Raw genomic sequence first — 16,775 nt, 5'->3', positions numbered from 1 at the left:
GAGAAAAATTAAAAACCGGCATTAAATCTAAAAATTAAACCGAAAAAAATTGGATACCACCATACCGGTATTAAAATTTAAAACCGTAACCGAAAATATAATTTAAAAAACAGTATCTTATTTAGAAATATTTGTATCTTTAACATTTTGAAAAGTTTACTTTACACAAAGGGCGATTTGAACGCGTGACAGTATAAACTGTTTAAAACTGAAATCGAAAATAAAATCAGACGTAACCGAAAAAAATTTGATACCTTTGTATAAAATCAAAACCAAAACCGAAATTTCATAATATCGGTCTTGAAAAATAAAAGCCTAATTTCTTTTTTATCCTTATACTCATCTGTCAGTACTATATTTTGAATTTTTTTTTTTATAAAAACAATTATTTATTCTTTCAAATTCGGATCTAATGTATTACCAAGTGTTCTTTTTATAATCCTATTTAAAGTTTTCTTGGCGAAAGATGTAGGAATATTATTAACACGGTAATAGCTTTTTTGAAAGAATGGGGATATCTCTTGATGAACAATTTGACATAAAGTATTTATGACGACTCTTTATCTTGTAATATTAAATTATTTTTTTTACTCCACATCAGGTTTACATAAATAATCAGAAAAATTAATTATTTATATATTTTTAGTTCTTATACTATTCACTACTTCATATAATTAAAAAAAATATATTGTATAATCCATGTATATATTTTTTTTATATATAATATTAATTTAATGCATATGGTGTATGAGTGTATCCATTATGATTCATTATAATTTATATTCATGATAAATTCGTAAAAATAATCCACAAGTCGTATGTGTGCTGTATAGAAAACAGTTTTTTTTAATACTAATTTTAACACGTTTAGCTCCGTTAGTATACCTGGCGAGGCGCAGAACCCATAGAGTATTACTCTATGGAAAAGCTCGCGTCACAACATTAAAAATACGTAAGGTCGACTCAGGGGTTATATATAATACCTATTATTATCTATAAATTATCCATAAACCTAGAGGTCAACTACGCGACATGTCAAGTAGATAACAATAGTATAATATTATTCTTATCGGCGATCAACGTCATCGTAATGTCATGGAAAATTAATAAAAACCTACATGGCCACACACTATGATACCTACTATAATATGTCTACCCAACCAATACACTCTCAACAACGTGTTAAAAACTCGGTAAGAAAAAAAAAATTCAAGTTAGAAAAGTCGTGATATTAGAAAGGGGCTAATTACCAATAAATTCAAAAGGTTCCAGTCCCTGGTTAAAACACCCCCTCGGCCGTATTTTTATCAAAAATTACAAATATAATGTTTTTTGTAAAATAATAGGAATACAATAATTTGGTCGTGGTAAAATGTATTCTGTTATGCCATATTCACACACTATCATGATTTACTTTATCTTAAATTGTGCACACGGTGTCGTATTAATAGTTTGACAATACTACTTATTGTATACAACCTACAGAGTGATAACTAAATTATAATTTAATATTTCAACATATAATTTAAATTTAATTTTTACCTGAATGATTAAAAGTTATTTGTAACAATACTTTTTATTATTATTTAACTAAAAGTATTTTTAAATATAAACAAAACCTAGTTGTTGAGCTTTTTTAATATAAACTAATAATTATTGAGCTAGCATTTGACACTATGATGTATCGACGTATAATCAGTTATTGAAAATACGTTTAGCTTAAAAATAGCTTTTTTTTTTAAATAATACATCCGGACATATTATTCATGTTTAATAAATAGGTTAGGTTATATACAATATAGGTTGATATAGATATTATACTTATCTAAAACATTACAGTTGAAAAACACAAAACACAAACATTTTACTTAAAATATCAAACCAACATGTTTTAATTACCGATTAATAATTTTGACTTATATAACTAATATTGAGCTCACCGCTCGCCGCTAAACGATTTCCAATGTACACGCAGCCATTATGGTATTGCACTCGTGCAGATAATATTTACACTAGACCTAAGGTAAAACCCACCTTGACTACATCATCAAATTATGGAATTTGCATTATCTACTGCACTAGTGTTAATAATCATAATTATCATTCAATTATACGATGGGCTTATAGTACAGACACTGTCAAATGTGTCAATAATTGTTATCAATATAAATATTATCATTATTTTGTTAATATTGTTAATATTTGCATTATAAATTTTTATAAAAAAGTGAAACAATTTATTTGAAAGCAGCGACACGGTCACACGGTAAGCCTTTTGATCTACTCAAACCGCGGATGTTGTTTATCAAAACCGCGACCTCAGTATCAGGATACCATGCATTAATGGTTGTGTTTCTATGCAAGCGCGGTGGCAGCAACACAGTACACCCTTTTATCAGCCTAAAGCCGTGGTTTCCTACAACCACGCATCCGTGATTGCGTGGTGCGCGATGCGCTATTGCGCGATCAAACTTGCGTGATGCGTGATGCGTGTTGCGTGATGATGTTTTGCTACACAGTGCGTGATTATGAGTGCGTGATGAAAATATTTGTCAGTTGGTGTCCAGTTCTTCGCCAAAATGGACGTGTTGTCGCTTTATAATATTTTAGAAGACGAAGCTGACGAAGAACTGTTGCTACTTGCAAATTATTTCAGGGATGAAGAGGACGAAATGTTTATTGAACGAAGTAGAGAAGGATGTTATAATATTTTAGTTGAAAGACGCCTTATAGATAACGAAATTAGATTTCGTGCATATTTTAGGGTATCACTTGAACTATTCAATTATATATTAGATTATATTAAAGATGATATAAAAAGACGTCCAAGTAACAGAGTTAAAAGACCAATATCACCGGAGGAAAAACTCGCTCTCACTCTAAGGTAAGTTAATTATGATATTATAATTATTGAATATTCAGTAATTGAGATTTAAAAAAAAATAGAATATATCATGTTAGTTTTTAACAAACAAGTACATAATTTAATTTATTTAAATATTATTATGATTTGAAAAAAAGTTATTGTTGCAGGAGACATATTACATAAATACTAAAAATGGTTTAAATAACAATATAATAACATGTTGAAATATAGGTACATCATATTATAACACCGGTATTTCATTTTAATTAAAAACAAGATTAACATTTAACAAGATGTATACATACATTTTAATTATTTAAGTATAGTAACATTTACTAAAATGTTACAAAAAATTGCCATCCATATATCTGAAATTGTAGATATTTTGTTATAAACAAACTACACGTTTTACCTTAAATACAAAAAAAAAATAAAGAATACAAATATTTCTTAAAATAAAATAAAAACATAACAACCCTTTTAAAATGTGTTTGCAAAATAAAACAAAATATAAAAATAATAACACCTAGTTTTAACAAAATATGTAAAAAAAAATTAATAATCATTATTATAATATTGTAAAAAAGCATAACTGGAGTTTGCAGCTGTGGTAGGGCATGAAACACTGCTTGTTGCAGAAGTTGCAGAACTCGAAGAATCTTCTTCGACAAATATTGTCGGAACTATTTGTTTTGATGGAATAGGCGATACCGGTACAATTGGTTCTACGGAAGTTGTATTCGAAGCCTTTTCCTTTATTGCGCGTAATTCCAATTCGGAAATAATATTAAAAACCCTAGTTTTTGCTTCTACGGCCAATTCTGGGGGAAATGTTGCCACTGTCGAAGCCATGCTTTTAAAAAAAATTTGAATTGGATCATTACATAATTCGCCTAGTCTCATCTCTTTTAACGCCGCCAAACGCTCCTCTCGCCCTTTCTTAATTTCCTCAATTATCTTATCCTTTGTTCCAATTTTTTTTGGTTTTTCATACGGTTTTCGAAATCTGTCTGTCAAACTATCACGTATTTCATTTTCCAGTGGTTGATCGACTATCGAATTATCTGTTTCTAATGAAACTTGACCAGAATTATTAGAAAAACAATTTTCTTCTGACTCCGCAGTTTGATTAAAACTTTCATTTTCCATAACCTCTGAATAGTTTAAGTTTTCATTGTAGGCAATGTTCGACTTAGTTCTAGAAATAATTTTATAAATCATAAGATGTTTGAATTTTAAGCAGTAATATAAAAAAAGGTGGATAAGTGGATGTCGCTCTGCTGTACAGTAGGTTACAAGTGGGTCACTGTAATGGATGGTGTTAAATTTGAATTCAATGATATAATATCATTGTATAAGAAAAACGATTCTGAGCGAAAACGGTCAGTCAGCCTATGATTTTCCCAAGTATATTTGATGATATTATTGTGAATAAAGTAATTTAATTATAACCTATTTACGTGGAGCCTTGTTTTAAATTTTCAATCCTTAGCCATAAAAGTTAAAAATTTATAAATTTTTAACCACAAAATAATTAATAAATTATAAATTTCATAAATGTTGTCAACATTTGAACTTTAAATGCTTATAAAAAAAAATTGTGCCTATGTATTTTTAATATTTTTCAAATGCTATTAGAACGATATATCAGGAGCCTTATATTCAATTTTCACGCTTTTTTACCCAACAAATAAAAATTTATTGATATTTATAGAAAAAAAAACTAAAAAAATTGAAAACTGACAATGTCCGTAAACAGCTCAAAAAGAGTCAAAATATTTTCAAAATGTTATGGTGTATAGAAAATGCTAATATAAACATTCAGTGAAATTTTCAAGTATCTACAGTCATTCGTTTTTTAATTACAATAAAATAAGAAAATTGTTACATGAGAAATCGAGTAAATATCAAATGTTGTAAAAATATAAATTTCAGACGCTCATAAAAATTTAATTTAAGTTTCTTGTAGACATTTTTTGTTCTTATATTACATTTTCAAATCTTATATTTAAAAAGAAAAATTTTTATGAATTCTCAACTCAAAATAATTTGCTATTTTTCGTGATTTTTCCGTATTTTGTCAAAATTTGAACTTTAAATGCTTATAAATAAAAACTGTGACTAAGGATTTTTAATTTTTTTCATCTGCCTTTGAAACAATAACCTAGGAGCCTTCTATTAAATTTTCAAGCTTTTTTACTCAACAGATAAATTTTTATTGATATTTATAGAAAAAAAAACTAAAAAAATTGAAAACTGACAATGGCCGTAAACAGCTCAAAAAGAGTCAAAATATTTTGTAAATTTTATGGTGTATAGAAAATGCTAATATAAACATTTAGTCAAAATTTCATGTCCCTACGGTCATTTGTTTTAGAGTTACACCAAAAACCAAAATCGATTTTCTCGAAAACAGATTTTGCGTAAAAATTCCCGTTTTTCCTTAATTTTTCTTTTGTTTTTGACGTCGCTTGTGAAAACTACTGGGAAATTTTTACTTTTGACCCCCCAAAGTACCAACTAGATTCACTTTCCTATCAGAAAAGTTACTATTGAAGAAAATCCAAGCACTTTTACTGTCCTAAAAGGTGATGACAGACACAAAAATAAAAAAATAAAAAAAAAAAACACACATCATTGTAGAATCAATACATTCATTGCTTCGCTCAGAATCTAAAACACACATCATTGTAAAATCAATACATTCATCGCTTCGCTCAGAATCTAAAACTGGTCGGGGTGGTAGCATTTTTGCATTTTGGGTGGATGTTTAAGATTCTCAGTGAAACGAAGAAGTTATTGGATCTACAATGGTGTGTGTTTTTTTTTTCATATCTCGATATACACTTACTAGTATATATTTAAATTTTAAACTCATAATTTTCATCATTAATATTATGTAAGTTCTAAAATTAATTTGTGTTATTTAATAAAAAATAATCGAATTCAGAAATTATTGAAATATTCTTGTGGTAATTCTGAATTATTTTAAAGTAATACCATTTTATGTATTTGTTTAAATATTAATAAAAATAAAAAAGATACAAAAATATGGATAAAAGGTAAAAATTAATAGACTTTACTACTCGTTGTAGTATTTACTATTTAGTTAAAAAAATAAAATATTTTTATACTACAACAATTAATCTCAAAATAAAATGTTATCTCCGAATTTTATGAAATGTTGATTAAAAATTTAAATACATTTATAATATATATACATATACGTATAAAGTAGCTTAATAATAATAATGGTTTTTACCTTCTTTCATCTTCAATGTTGTTTAAGAAACTTAATGCATCATCGTTATACTTTGATTTTGTCGGAGCTGCTGAACCAGTACCTAATTTACGTTTTTTCATATTTTTTTTGTACGAATCTCTTACTGTACGCCAACGTGTTTTGCAGTCGTTTACTAAAAATAATTTAAATGTATTTACATTTTACAGATTTTTAGCAACCGGAGAGAGTTACAGATCTCTTTCATTTCAGTTCAGAATATCGCACAGCTGGATAAGTACCATTATAAAGGAAGTACTTGTAGCTATTTGTAACCGATTGAAAAACATAACAATGCCAGAACCTACCGAACATAGTTTAAAAAAAGTATCCAATGATTTCTATGAAATGTGGAATTTTCCGAATTGCTGCGGTGCTATTGACGGGAAACACATAAGGATCGTTTGCCCTGATAGCTCTGGATCACTGTATTTTAATTTTAAATCATTTTTTTCCGTTGTTCTATTGGCTTTATGTGATGCGAATAACAAGTTTCTAGTGGTCGACATAGGGTCATATGGAAAAGAAGGAGATGCAGGAATTTTCCCTAAATCAAATTTGGGAAAATTGATTTCAACCGGAAAATTTAAATTTCCAGACCCAGAGTGCTTACCAAATACTGATATAGTCGTGCCTCATGTATTTGTTGGTGATGAAGCGTTTAAATTAACGGAAACAATGATGAGGCCCTATCCTCGAAATCAATCGAAAACAGATCAAACGAAAGCCATTTTTAATTATCGTTTAAGTCGAGCGCGAAGAACAACGGAAAATACGTTTGGAATTATGTGTCAAAATTTTCGAGTATTTTTTACTCCAATTAATATTCTTCCTGAGACAGTAGACAACTTAATAATGGCATCGTGTATTATCCATAATCTATTACGAGATGAACGAATGGTGTGTCCTACAGATTCAACAGAAAAAGATCCCATAACGGACGTACAAACGAACATGATACAATTAAGTGCAATAGGGGGAAATGCAACACATGAAGCTTTTCGAGTCAGGGAAACTTTTAAAGATTATTTTAATAGCAGGATAGGATCAGTGAGCTGGCAGCAAAAACACGTCACACGAACTAATTGAAATAATATTATTGTATACATTGGGCTATTTTTAAAAGTATTTTCTATAATTTCAATTTTGTTTTGTTTTATTTTATTTGGTAATTTTAGAATAAAGTAGAATAAATATTTATTTTTTCTTGTATTCTCTTATAATATTATTTAATTTAAAAATAAACTCCATATTTTCCTTATATTATTTAAAAATGCATTATTTGATTGTGCACTACGCCTCACTAAAAACCCAAGAGTCGCCATATAATATAAATAATATGAAATTCCGAATCTAAATTTGATACAATCATAATAATAAATATTTAAAGAGTTTAATTATATTGGCTATTAATTATTTTAATAATCTTTATCCAATAATACATACCATTTTTTCCTACGAAGTGTGAAATTTCTTTCCAGGCGTTCTCTTTGACTGAATTATCCTTGTAATTTTTGTCGCTTAATTTGTACAAAACAGGAAAATTTCGGACACATTCAATAAGCTTTTCGTCGTCTATGGAGTTAAATGATTTTGACTCCATACTTTTTTTGAAAACTAATGAATGATCTAAAATATTTATTGAATTTGGCAATGATTTGCACTTTGTCAATGAATAAGCATGTTTTTAAATGAAATGTATGGAATTGATACTTACCTACTAATTTATAATTTGAGTAATATATGCAGTTATTATAAGCAATAAATATTTAAATACAATTTATATTATATAATAAATAATAATAAATATATTATAATATTATAGAAGGGTATAAAATATTTTCGTCCTCCGCTGCGTGACACGCAAATGTTGCTCTACTAGCGACTGTTGCGCGATTGACGTGCGTGAATCGACAATCGCGCGCGTGAATATTCACGTGCGTGAATTATTGATAAACACAAATATGGTTTTTCATGGTTTCAACTTTTGCGCGATCACGCATCACGCATCGCGCACCACGCAATCACGGATGCGTGGTTGTAGGAAACCACGGCTTGAACCGTGGAAGTTGTGTATCAAACCGCGACCCGAGGATCAGGGCACCATGCACAAGTGGTTACGTTTCTATGGTTTCATGATACTATATAGGTAGTTGGCAGTTGCGCTCTCGTTGCCCGACAAACCAGAGCGATGGCAGCGACACGGTACACCCTTTGATATACCCGAAACGTGGATGTTGTGTATCAAAACATAAACGAGTTCGATAATGTTGCGATATCACCAATTTTTTAGAAATTGTCGAGAACAGTTTTTGGAGGAATTTATTTTGTCATTAAGTTTTTTTTTTGTATTCAACAATTAAGTACTTTTCTTTATTTCTTTATTTCTTCAAAATATTTACCGTATTTTAAAATTACAGGGAGTTTGCACACTCAAAATATATTACCATGATCATCATCTAAATAAATTATTTACAAACTAACAACAATATTGATAATAAGTTAAGTATATTATTATTATGCTAGTCCTAACTCCTAGGTAGGTATTATAGTAATTAGTAAATAGTAGTATATTAAAATGTATACATTATAATATTATACTGTGGAACTGTGTTTGAATACAAAGGGGTGGAGTACCTCTTCTTTTTTAAAAATATTTTTGTATTTTTGTAGTTCATATTATTATGTAGTATATTTGCCATGATATTTGTGTTGAGGTCTTATTATTATATATATATATATTTACACCCACCCAGTTCAGACATGAAGCAATTACTTAAAATAATCATATATCCCGCCGCCACAGGTTTACTATACTCCGTTCACTTTAAGAATATACCACTTGGCCGACCAAAACTCATCTTGTTCGTGCCCATAAAACGGACACTACAGCGAGCGTTAATGTCGGCCGCCACGGAACTGCATCTGTATACGTAGGTAGTGAGTTGTATTATCAGTTATCACACTATTAATCGTTTGATTCCACTCGCGGCGTATACGTTTACTCTTGCGATTATCACACATGTATTTTATTTACATACAATAATAATCCTTTGCTAATTATTACCTTTTTTGTTTGTACATTTTGTTATTGTTTAACAATCGCTAAAGCTGCGATGTTTTTATGATTCTCTGATCAACGACGGTTTCCGATGTCTATCAGCCAATCACAGAACGCAAAGCGATTATCGGCAGCTCAGTCTTTGGGCGCGAAAGCGGTATATATTCTAACCATAGACGCGTATTAATAAATGGACTGCGCTTTCCTCACCCCCCCCCCCCATCTATCCGAATCTGAAATGTAAATTGTGTGAGTGAGATAGAAACTGTTGGGGGCATAGACCTATAATAGTTTAATGGACAGCGCATTCCACTCCACCCTGCCATCAATGCACGGGAATCATATAGAGAAAGAAAGAACAAAGAACGAAGAGATTAAAGAGAGAAAGAACATAAAGAGGGTAATCATTAACATAATATGAAACTAATACTATATTTCCCCCACGTTCTCTTTTCTCTTTTACTCTATATCGTACCCCTGACTTCTCTCTGAGCGCAGTCCATTTATTTATAATATGTCTATGATTCTAACCGTAAACGCAGTTATAACTTATAGTGTATACTTATTACTTATTACTTAAGTCTGTAATCAGTAACCACTAATCAGCATTTATAATTTATAATATTATGATGTTGGCACTTGGCGTACGTGCGAGTTCTTCGCTCGTTTCTCCAACTCGCAATACGTACCTATTGTTATTATTCTATAAATAAATGGATTCCCAGTAACGGGCTCATAATTCTTACAATAAATATTGTGTGCTTATATTTTTTGTGCCGCTGTGTTGTGACTTGTCGCACTTGATAGTGTTTGCCATCGCACTATCCGACTATCGTAGTCGCATATCTCGCGTATATTGTTACTTATTTTAGTCCACGCGTACTGTAATAACTTTAGTTTTTAACCGTACAAATTGTTTTCAGCTATAGTGCTGTACCTATATTGTTATTGTCATATTGTTAAATTGTGTTGTGTTTCAACTTGATCGAGATCTATAAGGTAAGCTATAATATAAAATATTCGTTTTGCATGCTATACCTAACCATGCAAAGATAATACATAGTGTGCAAAGAATTATTGTAATTTTAAAAATTAAAATGTTTATATAACATGTATAAACAATATTGTGTATATTATTATGTATTAACTATAATAGGAATTAATATAAGTATAATATAATAATATACCTATATATGTACCTATTAGGTAACTGTGCTCATGATTTATGAGGCAAATTACACTGATACTGATCCAGCTTAGTATCTTACTGGTGTGACTTGCCCGACATAAAACCATCGTTACCATCGTTATGTCGATATGGCACACCTTCCACAGCAATAGCTGTTTATATACCTTTAGGTACACATATTTATTACTTATTGACAACAGTTAATTAAAATGTATTAACCATTCACTTTGTAGCACCTTCACTACCAAATACCCCCCAAAACGTAGGCATTATTTAAATATTTTGTATACCTATACCTTAAGTGATTATAATATTAATAATAGGACTAATTACTATAATAGGTAGGTACATCATAGCGTTTTGTGTTATGATTAGCTTTTTTTGTTAGAAATATTTAGTTCACAATTTTGTGCGAGGCCTCTTTTGTATCTAAATTCCTGGACTTAAAATTTGTAGTAGTTTTTTAATTAAACTATTAGGTACCTACCTATTTGTAATAACTAATAACTATATTATTATTGTATTTCTTTGATGTTAAATGATAGTATAAGATACCTACCTATAAGTAATAATAAGTTGAAAAAAATTTGCAATTTAAAACCTTAGAATTTTATTATTAACTATTATTAAAAACATTGTTATAAAATAGGTTTATAAAAAAAATGTATAAATATCTAAGTGCTCGTTCCAAAAGGAGAAAAATTAAAGAGGAGGTAGAAGCTTTTATTCCAGATACTGCTCCAGAACCCTACAGTTGTTTAAGTATAAAATTTAGGTTATCTTATTATAATTATAATAATATGTAGGTATTTTTGGATTCATTTTTGTTTATTTTTCACTATTTTTACTTAGATATATCATCATCAGATTTAGAATCTCAGCCAGTAGGTAGTAGTTTGGTTAGAGACATGCCAATTACAAACAGTTATAATCATGAAGTCGAATGTGGAAAAAAAAGACAACACACTTTTAGTTCAGATATTGAACAAAATACTATTAGGCCTGAGATACTTGATGAACAACGACAGTATTCAAATGTATCAAATGATGACATAGAGATAAATAGTTATTTATTTGAGTCAGAATTAGCACAGTGGGCTTTACATTACAAGATAACGCATACTGCACTCAATGGAATTTTAACCATTTTAAAAAAACATGAATGTTTTTCTTGTTTACCCAAAGACGCTAGAACATTGTTAAAAACAAAGTCTGTCGAATGCAATAGTATTAAAAAAGTCAATCCGGGTACATACTATCATTTTGGGATTGAAAACGGTATTATACGCCATTTTCTTGATAGTATTTCAAATGAAGAAATTAAATTAGTAGTAGGTATTGATGGATTACCTATTTCTAAGAGCAGTTCCACTCAATTTTGGCCTATATTGGCATACATACGTTCAACTTCCAATCATGTTTTTCCTATTGGAGTTTATTGTGGAACACAAAAACCTAATGACAGTAATGATTATCTAAAAGACTTTGTCATTGAAGCTGAACAATTAATTTTAAACGGTATTTTCATCAATGGAAAGTTTTACAAAGTTGTGCTGGATGTTGTTTGTTGTGATGTTCCAGCAAAATCATTTGTTTTAAAAATTAAAGGACATAATGGATTTTATTCGTGTACACGTTGCAAAATTGAAGGGGAATATATTGAAAACCGGTTGTGCTATCCTTATTCTGAACCATGTAACCGACCATCTGAAAGGACACACCATGATTATGTTCAACGAGCTCAAATTAGTCATCATGTGTTTTCTAATAATTCATGTTTGGTAGAAATACCCAGATTTGATATTGTTAAAGGTTTTTCGTTAGATTATATGCACTTGGTCTGTTTGGGTGTAGTCAAAAAACTTCTAATGTTATGGATGAAAGGCCCCTTAAGTGTTCGTTTGCCATCATGGAAAATTAATCAATTATCAGATTTAATAGTAAATTTAAAACCAGCTTTTGTATGCGAGTTTTCAAGAAAACCTAGAACATTAATTGAAGTAGCTCGTTGGAAAGCAACTGAGTTTAGATCTTTTTTATTATATATTGGACCAATAGTATTGGATAAAGTGTTGAGTGATCACTGTTTTAAAAACTTTAAAGCTTTAAGTGTAGCTATGACCATACTTTTAACACCAGGTCTTAGTGAATTTGTCCAATATGCACGAGATCTTTTGGAATATTTTGTAAAATCGTTTGAACAAATTTATGGACGACATTTGGTATCCAGTAATATTCATGGCTTAATCCATTTAGTTGACGATTATCGAAGATATGGACCATTAGATTCATGCAGTGCATTTCCATTTGAAAACTACATGAAGGTTCTAAAGACAATGCTGAGGAAGCCAGACAAGCCATTACAACAAATTGTAAACAGATATCATGAAGGAAGTAATTTAGTTATCCAACCTACTAAAACAAAACCAAAAACTTATATTATTTTAGGGTCTCATAATAGAGGGCCTTTGGTAGATAATATAACAATTAATCCACAATATAGTACTTTAGTAAAAGACAATTTCAAAATTAAAAGTAAAATTGATGCAGAGTCATATTTTTGTACCAATAATAATGATATTATCAAGTTAGTCAATATTGCTCATTTAAAAGAAACTGGAGAAGTTGTTTTAATAGGAAAGAAATTTATTCAAAAAAAAGATTTTTACAATCAACCAATTCGATCATCGCTCCTAAATATATATGAAGTACAACAATTATCGGATGATTTTGATTACTGGCACATAAGTGATATTAAAAACAAGGTTATGATATTTTCGAGAAACAGCAACCTTATAGCTATTCCTTTACTACACACAGTATTATAATAGTTTATTTATATTATATGTTAACTTGTATAATTATGTATGATATTTTGCAAATGACATTGGTATAACTTTATACCAATCGTTAAAGTAAAACTTAATTTAATAAATTGGACAATATAAACCTTATACAATAAAATAGATTCTCAAATCATTAATTCACCTTTAAAAATGTATTTTTATTAAATTAATTTTTTTTGTTTAATCACTTGAACTTAAAAGTTCAAACAATAGTAATTAAGTTTTAAAAATATTAACTATCAATATATTATAAACATTAGAAGTCATCTGCAATTAATTAATGTGTATTATGCGGAAAATGGTCATCCAAAATTAAATTACTCCAATTAGAAATAATAATGGTAATAAGCTATATTATATACAAACATAATATGTATGTTCTATTAACATTTGTATACCATGTAAAAGAAAGAACTGAAAAATGATTACTTTATTGACTATAACAATGTAATAACTTTCATTCTTATCAATTTAAAAAAAAAAATACTGATTAGAACAAACTTTATTATATTAATTTTCAGTTATTTATGTAACACATGTACATATGTATACCAAGCATATTAAAATTGTTTATTAATTAAAATTTTCTTTTAGTTCAATAAACCAGTATAAAATGTGGATCATAGTTAGTTTTGACGATGAAGATGCTGTAGAAGCTGTTCCTGCTCACTGGATTAAAAATAACATGTGTGCCTGGCCAAAAAAAGATACAAAAAAACATATACAACGTAGGACTATTCCAAATAAATTTGATTTTAATTATTTTAAATCAAGAATTTTGAAAAAAGGCATTGGTAAATATTTTATAAATAAGTAGATTATTTTATTTTATTACTACTTATTTACTTAATAGGAACATTACATGAAGCTCGAGAAATGGTTAAATTGGCAGAGGAGACAAGTGACCTATCTAATATAGAAAACACAAAAAGGAAAAAAAAAACTACAATCAAAAATGTAGAACCTCCTCAGTATATTGAAAAATTACAATTACATAAAAATAAACAAAATGGTAAATACCTATTGAATTTATACAAGTACTTAAAATAATAACTGGTTAATTGTCTTTTTTTAGATGATTTAGTTTCTAGGGAGGATTTTGATAGGTCAATAACATTTGAGACTTCACCCAAAAAGCAGAAAACAGTTACAAGTTATGGTATGTTTACCTTTTTTGTTTTAATAAATTGTTTATAACTATTAAGTTTTAATTTTTTAATTAATTTGCAGATTTTAACCAAAATTTAGAACATAACTATAAAGAGATCAGTACAATAGAGAATTGTAAGACACAATCATTAAAATCCAAACTAAATATGCTTGGTTCTAGATTTTAAAATGAAGGTATATTATATTATAATTATTGACGCCCACATTTAAAGATTTTATTTATTCATCTCTAATTATGTCTTTTTAAGGTCATACTAATCATCAGATGTCAGATTGCTCTCCTTCAAAAGTAAAAAGAACTCTTTTTAAACCAATAAGTACATCAATTCAAGGTATTTTATTATTTATATTTCATACTTGAATTTAGTTAAAAATTATATTTTATTATATTATATTACCATGTTAAATATATATATATTATCAGAGAATAAGTCTTCATCAACAACTCCAGAAAGTAATCATGAAATATCATCCATCGTATATACATCATCTTCTCCATTTAAGGTCATATCACAAGACAACTATCAATCATTAATTCCTGATGTTCATGAAGAAATAGTGTTATCAGGTAAATACGTTACTTGTTTAACTATTTAATGGTCATGACTTATGACTGAGTATATATTATTACAAAATATTCATTGTTTTCCCTAGATTATAATACCAAACAGTTATCAAATCTTAGCCATAGACCATCCACATCAACTAAACACAATTGTAATGATGATTTAGAAATCAAAAACATGATGCCTAAGCCATATTCATCTACAAAATTCAATAATTATATTATTAAAGATCACAAAAGGATGAATGAAGTTTCACCGCAGAGTAATTTAGCCATCACACCAAGAGGCACCAATTCATCTGACCAACATTCTGGTAAGATTTTATTAGTTGTATTGATACTTATAGGAATTAATAAATCTTTTGATTTGTTTAAACATATTATTTTCCCATTACAGATATTTTGAACAGGATCTTAAATGTGGTATTAAAGATTAGGTATGATGTACAGTCCATTCAACAGAAGCAGATGGAAATGGAACAGGCTCTAACAGATGCAATAAATCAAGTAAATGAAACCAAAGGCTCCACTCACCAAAATATATCAACAGAAGCAGAAGATTTTTATTTAATGATTCCCATAATGGACGAAGAACAATTATTTATATTTGAAGAAAAACTTTTGGAAAAGTCTTATAAATTATGTGTTGTAAGTGAAAATATTACATTTTATTTAACAATATAATTTATTGTACCTTTAATTTACATGAATTATTCTTTAATTAACCAGTTATAACTTATAACACTTAGGATATATTTAATGAAAATTATCTAACACATTTGTATAGGTAAATGAGCTCAAACGTCTTCAAAAAAAAGAACTTAATTCTACGGTAAGAGGCTTACTAAAAGCACTTTTCAACGATGATGTCTTAAAAGAATATAGTTATGTTGGGCAAAAAAAAAAGAAAATTTTCTGTTCATTAAGATCATGTGCAATAGTTTTTGGTGAGTGTTTTCTTATAATATATTACGTTATGTTTTTCTAATTCAACTACTATATAGTTAATAGTCCACATATTTTGTTACAGAAACGATTAGAAAAATGAAAAACTTCCAAAGTTCAACTAACGCAACTATTGAAGACCCAATTAAAAAATACATAGCTGGTGCTGGTTTTAGAAAATCTTCTAAAAATATAGATTAACCAACAATTTTAAATTTCAATTATTCTATTAAAACAAACATTTTAAAGATATAAAATACCTGTTTATTAAGTTCATATTTGTATTGTAATATTACAAAAGTTTGTTATTTTTATTTTATGATACTATAATAATATTATATATGCCTATAAATATTATTTTACAAGCTATTCATTATATTTTCCTTATTTTAAATAAAAATTAGAAATATTTTATTTTTTTGTTTACTGACTGCATTTTAATTTAAATATCCATACAGTCTTGAATGGTATATATAATAGCTTTATGTTAAACTGAAATGTACAGCAGACTAAGAATAGATGCTTTTTTTCTAACTGTTATTTCAACAGCCTAAGGTATGTTGGCTTATGGAAAAACTTTTTACAAAATTCATTAAATGTGTAAGTCAAAGTACATAGGTATCATTTTGTAAGCAAAAAATAAGAATTATAATATATTCAAACTTTTTAGCTGCTGATATTGTGTTTAATAAACGTAAAAATAATATTATAAAAACCTTCTCACATTATTATTATAATGTTCAAATGAGAACATAAAACGATTGAAAAATTATTATTTTGGAATATTATAATTATATAAATCTTAAATTGTTTTTATAATATTCTTCTACAAATATTATAATAATGATGGTAT

General features: G+C 28.3%; 1 protein-coding gene and 1 pseudogene across 1 annotated transcript; one reads left to right on the top strand and one right to left on the bottom strand.

Moving 5' to 3' along the window:
• Nucleotides 1-3,372: 3,372 nt before the first annotated feature.
• LOC132946629 (uncharacterized) lies at nt 3,373-7,749 on the bottom strand. Its single transcript, XM_061016673.1, has 3 exons — nt 7,593-7,749; nt 6,129-6,282; nt 3,373-4,064 (listed from the first exon to the last, which is right to left on the bottom strand). The coding sequence occupies exons 1-3, from the start codon at nt 7,747-7,749 to the stop codon at nt 3,422-3,424; spliced, it is 954 nt and encodes a 317-aa protein (XP_060872656.1). The 3' UTR covers nt 3,373-3,421.
• Nucleotides 7,750-9,836: 2,087 nt separating this feature from the next.
• Nucleotides 9,837-16,200, top strand: LOC132947041 (uncharacterized; annotated as a pseudogene).
• The last annotated feature ends 575 nt before the right edge of the window (nt 16,201-16,775 follow it).

The sequence above is a fragment of the Metopolophium dirhodum genome, chromosome 6, assembly GCF_019925205.1.
Source record: "Metopolophium dirhodum isolate CAU chromosome 6, ASM1992520v1, whole genome shotgun sequence".
Taxonomy (NCBI): domain Eukaryota; kingdom Metazoa; phylum Arthropoda; class Insecta; order Hemiptera; family Aphididae; genus Metopolophium; species Metopolophium dirhodum.
Note: the sequence above shows the minus strand (reverse complement) of the source record. Positions and strands in the feature narration are given on the sequence as shown.